General features: G+C 48.7%; 1 protein-coding gene across 1 annotated transcript in view; it reads right to left on the bottom strand.

Annotated features, from left to right (window-relative positions):
- The window catches only part of TP53I3 (tumor protein p53 inducible protein 3), a 13660-nt gene extending 5699 nt beyond the window's left edge, over positions 1-7961 (bottom strand). The window contains 7 exon segments of the mRNA XM_005874924.2: positions 133-351; positions 353-478; positions 1193-1389; positions 2274-2486; positions 3714-3981; positions 5217-5359; positions 7269-7961. Coding sequence (XP_005874986.2) covers positions 133-351; positions 353-478; positions 1193-1389; positions 2274-2486; positions 3714-3981; positions 5217-5354 — 1161 coding nt within the window. The 5' untranslated portion in view covers positions 5355-5359; positions 7269-7961.
- Positions 7962-11355: the final 3394 nt, after the last annotated feature.

Here is an 11355-nt window from a genome sequence, read left to right as displayed (position 1 = left end):
CATCCCATCTCCCACCTCTTCCCCGCCCCATTGGCCTCCGTCCGTGCGCACGACCATACACAGTGAGCCGGCCTCCCTTTACTCTTTTTTTGTTAGTTTGTTTTTGTTTTTTCTTTTTACTCTTTATTTCCTTAGACCAGCTTTACACAGATCAGTTGACGAGGCCGGGAAGGCCCAGTGGACTACAGGTGGGAGTGGAGTATCAGCCCGTCTCTTGCCTGCGTTCAGAGAATTCTCACCCAGTTTGGTCTGGGAAGGGCTGAGGTACCCTTTTCCTCTAGTGCCCCCTCCTCCTTCACTGCGGCAGCTCCAGGACGATTTTGCCCATGTGCTTATTGCTCTCCATGTACTTGTGGGCCTCTTGGATTTCAGCCACAGGGTAGACTCTGTCCAGAACCGGCAGTAGACGTTGGGGGCCCTCCATGGAGAAGTGGGGCACAATTTGCTCCGTAAAAGCCTTCACCAGCATTTGCTTGTACTAAGTAAGATACGGAAAAGGAGACCATCAGCCTGGACAGAGCCTGACCTTGCTCCCCCTCATCCTGCTTAGCCTTTGTGGTCTCTCTGAAAAGTGTACCCATTTGCAAAAGTACACAGGGGTACCTAACCCCCCTGTTACCAGCATGTATGTGCATGCCCCCAAATGTGTGACCAGGTAAGGGCTGCAGCCTGGAGTAAAATATAAGTGCCACTGACCCCCTGAGGACTTTTAAAATACAGATTTCAAGTGGGAAGCAGCCACAGACAGGTCTTACATAGGCTCAGCTCAAAAGGGATGTTTCAGCTCTGCTGTCCCCCAGTGATGTGAAACCTTATGCTGGGAGACATTCCCAAAGCTGGCACGTGGAGATTTCAGGCTGAGGTGGAGGGTTACTTACCTAAGAGGCTTTCTCAGCAAACAGAACAGTTCTGCCTTGCAAAACAGTCTTGGAACTATTAAAAGTATTTCCTAATATGGTTAATGCTTTATTAGAGAGACTCTGCAGGTCTCATATATAAAGTGTTTTCTACCCTCTTTCTAAGATGTTGAGGCTTTTATTGACCAATTTTAATTCTTTCTGTGAAATTGGGTTAACTGTTTATCCACAGAGGGGCAGGTTTCTGCACAGGCTCCCTAACTTAATCTTCCCTCCGCTGGGGTTATGAAAATGAATCACATATCTCTGGGTAACAGTTTTCGCTCATCACTCACCTTTTTGTCCCTAGATCTCAGCAGACTGGTGACCAGACTTCCTCGTTTAAAAAGCAGTTTTGAAAACAGAGGCCCACTGACGTCAGCTCCCCCCATCAGACCATAGAGAACCCAGCGACCATCAAGAGCCAGGCAGTTGACATTTTTCTCCCAGTAGGATCCTCCTATGCAGTCTAGAATAAGGTTGACTCCAGCACCTTCCACAGGAAACACAATTTATGCTAGTCAGACACAGAAAGCTCGATGCACAATAATATTCCCAGAGTATATTTGTGGATGTATGGCTATAAATAAATACAGGCGCAAGTGGTAAATCTATAAAGAACTAAAAACACTGCTTATAGAAACGTTGTTGTAAGTGGAGTTTAGGTAGCTGAACTCTGCCATCCGTGCTTGAAATCGTTCATCTCTTAGGATCTCTAGCCACAGCAAGAGGGACATGGGGCAACACCATGCTCTGGCATCTTCCCCAGCCCCCACATAAGTAGAAAACCCACTGGCACCTGGGCATGAGTGAGAACAGAACCGGAGAAGTCCACTCCAGCCTATAGGGCAGGCTGGTAGTTCACACCTGAGTTAAGAAGCCTCTGTACTGGGTTGTTTGAATTGTAGCTTTGGTGTCATCTCTCCTTTTTGACTCATATGGAAAGGGAAGTGCCCAAAATATTCAGATTTGGCTTTGGAACACAGAGGCTCATCCACTTAGGAAACTACCTTCGCAACACTACCTACTATGACCACCTCCCAACTGGTCTCTGCCCCATGTCGCCTCTCAACTCGCTGTGTACTGGCTGGTTGGGAATAAGAGGTCCTGGGTCATTCTGGGCCAACTCTGCCTGATTATCCCGTTTCTAAAACGTGTATGAATCAGATCACAAGGATACACATGGAAACTGACTTCATCCTAAATATTGCCTGACTATCTTCAAAGGTCCAACACTGGAGTACCAGAACCTGGCCAGGGCAGCTGTCGTGCATTTAGCGGAGGCCAGACAGATCTAGAGCACTGGCCTTGAGGCTGGCGAGGATTTCATTTAATCACTTCTGATATTCCTGCTGAGCTGCACAAGCTGTTGTTTACCTTTGGTGAATTTCATTGTTGCTTCAGAAAAATCCTCTTCTTTGTAATTGAATCCAGCAGCTGCTCCAAGTTTTTCTGCCATTTGAAGTTTGTCCTGGGAGCCAACTGTGACCAGAGGAATAGCTCCAGCTATCCGGGCGAGTTGGATGGCAGCTGTGCCCACCCCGCTTGCTCCTGCATGGATTAGCACGGAGTCTCCGGCCTGAACATTTCCTGTGACAGAAAGTACAGGGGCCATTCTCTTTACTTTGCAACTGCTACCCATTGTCCACATAGGCATCTTCTACCATGATCACCTGGCCCAGAGACCACCAAATGCCAAATGCCTTGCTTTCTTCAGAGAACATATTGATAGTTCTTTTTTCCTATTGCCTCTGGTCAAAGTGGAAATCACCTTTTTGCAAGTTATTAGCAGCCCCATCCGTAATTTGTTTTACCCAAAATAACATCAAAACGCACATCTCTGACCTATACCTGAATGAGTGAGAGTAACCACCATTCCCACTGTCACCTCCAGCGGCCGGTCCCTCTTCAGTCTGAAACGCCTCCAGCTGATCTCACTAACCCAGGCACTACCCACCAGCCACCGGGCTCTTCCTAAAATGGAGTTCTCGTTATGTCACGTTGTCCCCAGAAGGTAATGTGGCTCTCAATTGACTTTTGTATCACGTCCATACAGCCTGCAATTCAAAGCCACCACAATCTAGTCCCAGCCTCGTTTTTCACAAGTGATAATTGTCATCCTTCACGTCTGAGCAGAGCAGCCAATCTCACTTTTCTTTCGAAGAAAGTAAAAGACACCCTGTCTTAGGTCACTGTGGCTGTCTTCTGTCCATCACAACTCTAGCCACCCTTCTCTTCCGGAAAGCCCTCCCTGACCACCTTGGCCCACACCAACTTTTCCCATCTCAAGCTTTGTAGTTATAGGCAGAGCCACCCTTCTGAACTCTACGGTTGTCTAATTCTTGTGCACGTTTTGTCTTCCTAGTTACACTGAGCTCCCTAAAGGAGTCCTCTCGGGCTCCCTCACATGACCTTTGGCTGGCCTCAATGGGACTGGGGAGGAATAAGAGTTGACTGAATGGCTCCTTCTGCTGCACTAAGGCTCCCAGAGAGAAGCTCAGCATGACTTTGAGAAGCTGGGGTGAGTGGTGGGCCAACAGTGTGACGATGTGTACACCCAGTGCTCTTCAGGCCTTCTATCTGATAACCGTGATTTTCAGCCTCAACTATCGAGCCACTGCTAACATGGTGTGAGGACCTGACCCTACAGGTGATACAGTAGGGTGAGATGCTGGGCTTGGGTGTGGCTCAGTGGCCAGGACAGGACAAAGCTGCCCTGGAGGACTACTGGGTTTTGAGGTGGCTCAGTCAGGAAGGAATTGAACAATTTGTATGGAGTAAGCATGGAGAGGGGATGGGAGGGGGGAAGCTCCTCACCCACGAGATGTAACAGCTGGAAGGCGGTGAGCCAGGCCTCTGGGATGGCTGCAGCCTGGGGCAGAGTCAGTCCTGCTGGGATGGGCATGAGGAGCCCTTCAGGGACAGTGGCATATTGAGCCTGACCCCCGCCAGACAGCAGAGCCATGGCTGGGTCCCCGATCTTCCAGTGCCCCTGGCAGCCAGGCCCCAGCTCTGCCACGTGTCCAGATGCCTCGATTCCCAAAATGCTGCTGGCTCCTGGGGGTGGTGCATATTGACCTTGTCTCTGCAGAGAGAGGATCGCACTAAGTGGTGAGCATGATCAGAAATCGGTGTCACCATCCTTGCCCTCTTCCAATAGCCATCCCCTTTTATTTTCTGATAGAAAATTCAGGATAAAGTCAGGGTTTTTTTTTAATGTAGGAAAAAAGAGGAGAGATCATTTGTTTCATACAAATAGACAGTAGGTCACATAATCAGTGGATAGCTGGAATCAAACCCGGGACCCTTCAGTCCGCAGGCTGATGCTCTATCCACTGAGCCAAACCAGCTAGGGCGAGGTGTTTTTTTTTAATGTAGGAAAGAAGAGGAGAGATCAATTGTTTCATACAAATAAGAGACAGTAGGTCACATAATCAGTGGATGTCACATTAGTAAGATCCTTAGCTTTTTCTCTCATCCAAACCCTGTTTTACAAATGGAGAAACTGAGGCCTAGGCAGGGAAATGCCTTGTCTAAGTTTGCAAAGTAAGTTTAGTAGCAGGACTAGGAACAAAACCATGACACCTAAGTGACAGTTCTCGTATCTCAAGTGCCAGGATTTACTGGGATCCTCAGAAGCCTCTGACCAGGGCTATGGACCAGAGGGACTGAACAAGGAGTGTGCGTCAGAACCATCCGAGGAGCTTTTTCCAAGTACACATGCCTGGGTGCCAGTCACATTTATTTTGGAAAAAAGCCCCAGGTGATTTTGGTGTACATTTCTCAAATACCCCTACCAATCCAGCTGGTCCAGTTTAGCTCTTCAAATAGCAGACAGACAGAAATTCTGGGTGCTGCTCCCTGCCCACTCCGGGACCCTCAAAATGGAAAGAGAGCAGACTTTGGAGCCACAAAGACCTCAATTTTAATCACAGCTCCCGGGATTGTTAGTGTTGTGGTCTTGGATAATTAACCTCTCAGACCCTCAGTTTCTTTACCTGTAGAGTACAAATGGTAAACCGGGTTGCCTGTGGAGTAAATGAGTAGAGCACGGCCTACCATACACCACTGCTCAACAAATTGTAAATCCCTTCTCCCTCTCTGGAAGCTGGAGCAGACTATGGATTAACTCAGGGTGAATTCTGCTTTGCAAATACTGTATCCCTGCATTTTGTATAAACAAAGGAGAGCATATGGTTCTAGGACTCAGCACCCCCAGCATAACCTCACCATGAGCGTCACTGGCAGTGCCCTAGGTTGCTCCTTATCTGTCTGAATGTCTATTGAAGGCTCTGGAGTCCTGCCCTGGCCCCTGAGTACCTGGAGAATGTCGGCCCGGTTCAGGGCACTGGCTGCCACCTTCAGGAGGACTTCTCCCTCTCCTGGGCTTGGCTTGGCCACCTCCTTCAGGTAGAGGTTTTCTGGTCCTCCCGGCTGGTCAAAGTGCACGGCTAACATGTTTCCTGAGGACACAGAGCACAGCAAGGCAGGGAGCCTCATGAAGGCCTTCCAGGAGTTAGGGCAGAAACCTTATTTTCTTTAATCTGGCCTCTTAGTTTTATTTTTTAGCTTTGATTCAAACTGGCCTCACCTAGTGCCCTGACTCACCCACCAACCTCTCCTTTGCTGAATCTTTAAGCCACCAGGACAACGGCGTTCTGCTTAACAATTAGGAGTCTTAGGAGCAAGGTCCTGGGTCTGTGATTACTGAGGCAGAGGTAAACATAACATCGTGGCCTCAGTTGTATTTTAGCTTTGGACACAGGAAAGTGGAACAATCCCCCAGGACAATCACTTTCAATAATGAACAGAGCAACTCCAAGGCTGATATCAGGCCCAGCTGCAGTGATAAATACCCCCTAACCTAGCACTGACCAAGCAGTGGAGACCGGGACCCAAACTCCATTGGTCACCATGACTAAGGATTTTTGTCCTATACAGGGTGGGGCAAAAGTAGGCTTCGGGTGGGGCAAAGGTAGGCTTATAGTTCATATGGAAAGTAATACGATAATTAAATAATAACACAAGAACAAACTCTGTTTCACTTACTCACCACCTACTTTTGCCCCACCTGTATAGTCCACCCCCTGGGAGCCAGGGGGAGCCAGGTCTTTGAGCATGAGCTACGTGGGACTCCGTGAATGGCACCATCTCCTTCATACATCCTTACTTTCTTGGCCGCAAACTCCTGTTTGTGTCTTATTGGGCTTTGACACATGCAGGCAAATGGACCCCTTCAGTCTGATACCAGGAATGCAGCGTCCAAGCCCATGCAGGGCCTCTGTGGGCCAGCCCTGGGACAGGGTGGGTGAAGTAGCCATGGCCTCACAGGTGGATGCTGCGGAGCAGGAAAATACTCAAGGGCTCGAGGCAAATTCCACTCCCTGTGAGTTGGAATCCCCACCCGGCGTGTCACTGGTGTAACTGCCCAGAGACCTTATTTTCTTTAATCTGGCCTTTTATTATTTTTTTTTAATTTTTAGCTTTGACTCAAACTGGTCTCACCTAGTGCCTGACTCACCCATGAGGACCAGAGGCAGTGCTCACATACAGAACAAACCCTTGCGAAATTGGACAGGGCACCTTCAAGGCTGACAAGATGCAATGATCAGTTCCCCTAGCACTGACCCATCAGTAGAGACCAGGACCCAAACTCCATTCTCACCATGACTGATGGTTTTTCTCCTAATCATCCCCTGGAAACCTGCCGAGAGCCAGGTTTGAGCATGAACTACCTGTGAGTCTGGGCATGGTGCCATCTCCTTAATGAATCCGTACTTTCCTGGCTGCACACTCCTGTTGTGTCTCACTGGACTTGGCGCACAGGCAAACGGACCCCCTCGGTGGGATAACAGGAGCGCAGCGCCCACGCCCAAGCGGCAGGCCCCTCGTCCGTCTCCGAGAGGTCTGCCCCTTCCCTCCTCTTCCCCTCCTTCCTCTGAGGGCCCAGCTGATCCAGACGGGCCCCACACAGAGGACACCCACTGGGACAGGGTGGATGAAGTAGGGATGGTCTAACCAGGTGGTCGGCAAACTCATTAGTCAACAGAGCCAAATATCAACAGTACAAACATTGAAATTTCTTTTGAGAGCCAAATTTTTTAAACTTAAACTATATAGGTAGGTACATTGTTATTAACTTAATTAGGGTACTCCTAAGGCTTAGGAAGAGCCACACTCAAGGGGCCAAAGAGCCGCATGTGGCTCGCGAGCCGCAGTTTGCCGACCACGGGTCTAACCGGGTGGAAGATGCAGAGCAGGACAACACAGAAGAGCACGAGGCAAATTCCACTCCCTCGGAGTTGGACAAACTCACCCCCTCCCCATCTCCATCCCGCCCGGCCGGTCACTGGCCTGGCGCCCGTGAGTTACCTACTCAGAACTCTCGGCGGCTCCAGGCAGCACTGCGTGGTCCTGTGATCTCTGTGGGTCCTTAGAGCTGAGCCCGGAGCCCTGGGACTGCTTGGCAGCAACCTGTCGACCTGTGGGCTGGATCTGGGCAGCTGGGCAGTGCGCAAGGGGTGGGGCAGACCAGGACCCACCCTCTCCCTCTCTTCCGTTTCCTCCTTCCCTCTTTACAATGCAAAGCTGGTGACAGCAAGTAGGATTTCCTTTCCCTTTGAGTCTCTGGAAACCAGTCTTTCTCTGGGTTTGGTAGGAAATGCTGCTCCCAGCTCTCGCTGAAAGAAGAGAAAGCCTCGCTCTCTCTAGGGAACCAGACCTCCCGTCGGTCCATTTCCCAGCCAGGCCAGGCTTTTAGCCCCTTAGCGCTGTGGGTCTGGCGTCCTGCCCTTCCTGTGGCCAGGCATCTCGAGTAGGATGGGTAGGCAGTGTGGTGCTGAGCGAGGAGTCCTCGGGAAAAGGGAAGGTAAACGCGGTCCTGGGGTCCTGACCACTTCTGCTCTCCCACCTCTTTCCCGGGGACGAGGAAGTGCTCCCGCCCCCGCCCCGCCCCCCTCCCTTGCTGCCTGATGAGATGATTTGGGCTGGTTAAAAGCTGTGCAAATAGACTACCTCGGCATTATCGACATTCTGGACTAGATAATTCTTTGTTGTGAAAGACTGCCCTGTGCATTGTGGGATGTTTAGCAGCATCCTTGGTCTCCATTCCCCCCGCCCACCACCGCCCCCCTCCAGTCAAGAAATATGAAAAGCCTCCAAACATTGCCTGATATCCCGGGGGCAGGGGTGGGGTGGTGGTGGTGGGAGTGGGGGTGGCAAAATTGCTGCTACTTAAGAACCACTGGTCATTTTGTGTGTGATGTGTATACACAATAGGACAATGGGAATATTAAAAATGTGAGACTCTAAAAAAAAAGAATAATATATAGTTTCTGTGATGCCACCTAATTTCTCAATTAACCCTTTAAGATTCAGCTCTCCGGAGCCTTCCCTGATTCTGTTAGGCAGGGGCCATTCATTTATTTGTTCATCAAACGTATTAATCGCCTATTCCACATCTGACACCATCTCAGGTACTAGAGAAAGGGGAGTGATTACAACCCAATTCTTGCCTTCTAGGGGCTCACGGTCTAGACAAGGGTCCTCAAACTACGGCCCGCGGGCCACATGCAAATACAAATATTGTATTTGTTCCCGTTTTGTTTTTTTTACTTCAAAATAAGATATGTGCAGTGTGCATAGGAATTTGTTCATAGTTTTTTTTTTAAACTATAGTCCGGCCCTCCAACGGTCTGAGGGACAGTGAACTGGCCCCCTGTTTACAAAGTTTGAGGACCTCTGGTCTAGGAAAACAAAGAACTATAATGGCAGTGACAATAAAGGTCTGCATAAAACACACAGCACAGGGAGAGATGCCCAGGATCTCACGTGGGTCTTCAATGGTGTTTAGGAATTTGCCAACTGGATGTGAAGAGGAGGGAAGAGAAAAGGACATTTCAGGAAGATGGGACAGCACGCACAGAGGCACGGGAGGCGGAGACTCTGTCTCCACCAGCGGTGCTTTCCTGATGGATTAGGATAGTGCCTCACACATGGTAGACCAGTGAGTGTCAGAAGAATGAATGAACTACTGCTTTCCTTACTAGTAGAAGTAGAGGCTTCTACTATTTCAAAAGAGTGTTCATGCGATTCCAAAAATTTTTATAAAGTTCAATTTACATTAAAAACCTAAACACAAACTCAATTTATACCGTTTATTAAGCTCCACTCTCATAGGTATAATTTCCCAGTTCTATATTAAATCTTTATTCAAAAATATGTAGACACGGGAGGAGAATGCAGCAGATACCAACGAGCTGCCTGCCTGGCTCACAGTAATTTCTTTTTCTGTAAAAGGTCTCTTTATATAGGGTATACCTGGGCAGCTACATCTTTAAACCTGTGGCCTTCCTCCCCCCCCCCCCCCCCGCCCCCGCTCCCATCCCTAGCTGAATGATATAAGGCTAAACCATATGATCCATGATGGGTCAAATCAGGGTCTTAAAAGAAAACAAGAGGTAGAATGTGAGGCTTGGCCATGATACAAGCCAGGAAAGGAGGCAGTGGAATGGGAGAGAACAAACCTGACCCTCTCAGGAGAGACCAGGGAGAAGTTCCACCAGCATTACCATCCCTGGAATCCGCCTTAGGGAACCAAACCGGCGCTGGGGGGCACACTTACCCAGCTTCGCTGTGGCTTCCACACAGACACCAGGATGCATGCCCTCGGGGTACGTCGCCACCAGAAGATACATGCAGATCGGTCTTCACAGCAACCACTCCCGTGTTTTCCTGGGTAAGAATAACATGGAATGTTTTTCTCTTATTTTAATCACAGGACAAGCAGTTTCACTCCAGCCCTATTTGTCACCATTTTCTGATTTCCCTATATTCATACATTTGTTTTTGGACTTTGGACTTTGTTCCACTAATTTAGTTGTCTTTACTCACAAAGTTTCAGGCTGTTGTCAGGACAGCATGGGTATTTTGAAAAAGTTCCCCAATTAATTGTAATATATCCCTATCCCAATGGACAGCTCTGGGCTTGAATCCCAGCACCTCTGTTTTCTGCTGTATGACTGTGGAAGAGTTATTTGATCTTTCTTTCTTTTTTTTAAAATATATTTTATTGATTCTTACAGTGAGGAAGGGAGAGGGATAGAGAGTCAGAAACATCGATGAGAGAGAAACATCGAACAGCTGCCTCCTGCACAACCCCCACTGGGGATCGAGCCTGCAACAATGGTACATGCCCTTGACCGGAATAGAACCTGGGACCCTTCAGTCCGCAGGCCGACACTCTATCCACTGAGCCAAACCAGTTAGGGCTATTTGATCTTTCTTAGCCTCAGTTTACTCGTCTGTAAAATGAGGCTACTTAGTTTATAATGTGGAGGAAGCATGCCTACTAGTAATTATAATATGGGGCTTCCAGTAAGTGTGATGTCATTTATCTCCTTAAATCCTTGTAGGCAACAGAAAGCCTAGAGGCTTTGAGCACAGGGTGATACCATGTTTTTTTATCCTCACCTGAGGATATGTTTTTATTTGTTTTAGACAGAGAGGAAGGGAGAGAGAGCCAGAGGAAGACACACACATACACTCACCGAATGAGAGAGAGAAACATTGATCAGTTGCCCCGACTGGGGATTGAAGCCACAACCTTTTTGGCATATGGGGCGATGCTCCAACCAACTGAGCCGCTCAGCTAGGGCCCTTTGTGTGTGTGTGTGTGTGTGTGTGAAGGAGGATGTAGAATATGAAGGATGGACTGTGGTGGAGAGAGGCAGTTCAGGCAGGTTTAGTTGAGAGATTCAGGAACAAACATTTCCCAAAACCGGGCTCTCTGATAGTGCTTTCTTTTGCACTAGCCGGCCGTCTCAGACATTGCAAACATTGCCATTGCAATAATGGGCTAAGTCTGTTGTACAGTCAGGATCAGAAGAGACACAGAAAACTGAAATCAAATTCTTTTCTTAAGGTTCTTCAAACCTTCAATACTTAGCATAAAGAGAACAATGACCTGCCGGACACATTCGTGGTCCTTTTCCTTGAAATACAGTCCTTCTGGCTTGCAAAGGGTGAATCCATTCACACGTGTTTGGACATCACTGGGCATTACCTGCGGTTGTAGTGGGAAGCAGCCATGGACAATACATGAAAGAATAGGTATGATTATATTCCAATGAAACTGTTTAAATATGTTATTATTTATTTCAGAGAGAGGAAGGGGGAGGGAGAGAGAAACATCCATCAGCTGCCTCCTACACACCGCCACTAAGGATCAAGCCAGCAACCTGGGCATGTGCCCTGACCAGGAATCCAACCTGCGACCCCCTGGTGCATGGGGTGGTGCTCAATGAAACTTTATTTATGGACACTGAAATTTCCATTTCATGTAATTTTTACACACCACGGACGCGGGGGCAGGCGGGGCGGGAGGCCACGTGCCAGCTCCTGGCGGCGACAGCTGCCCGTAACCGAGAAGCGCTCCGACTCGGGTCTCAAACCGGAACCA

This window comes from Myotis brandtii, unplaced genomic scaffold, assembly GCF_000412655.1.
Source record: "Myotis brandtii unplaced genomic scaffold, ASM41265v1 scaffold454, whole genome shotgun sequence".
Lineage (NCBI taxonomy): Eukaryota > Metazoa > Chordata > Mammalia > Chiroptera > Vespertilionidae > Myotis > Myotis brandtii.
The sequence above is the reverse complement of the archived record's forward strand: the minus strand, read 5'-3'. Positions and strand labels throughout refer to the sequence as shown.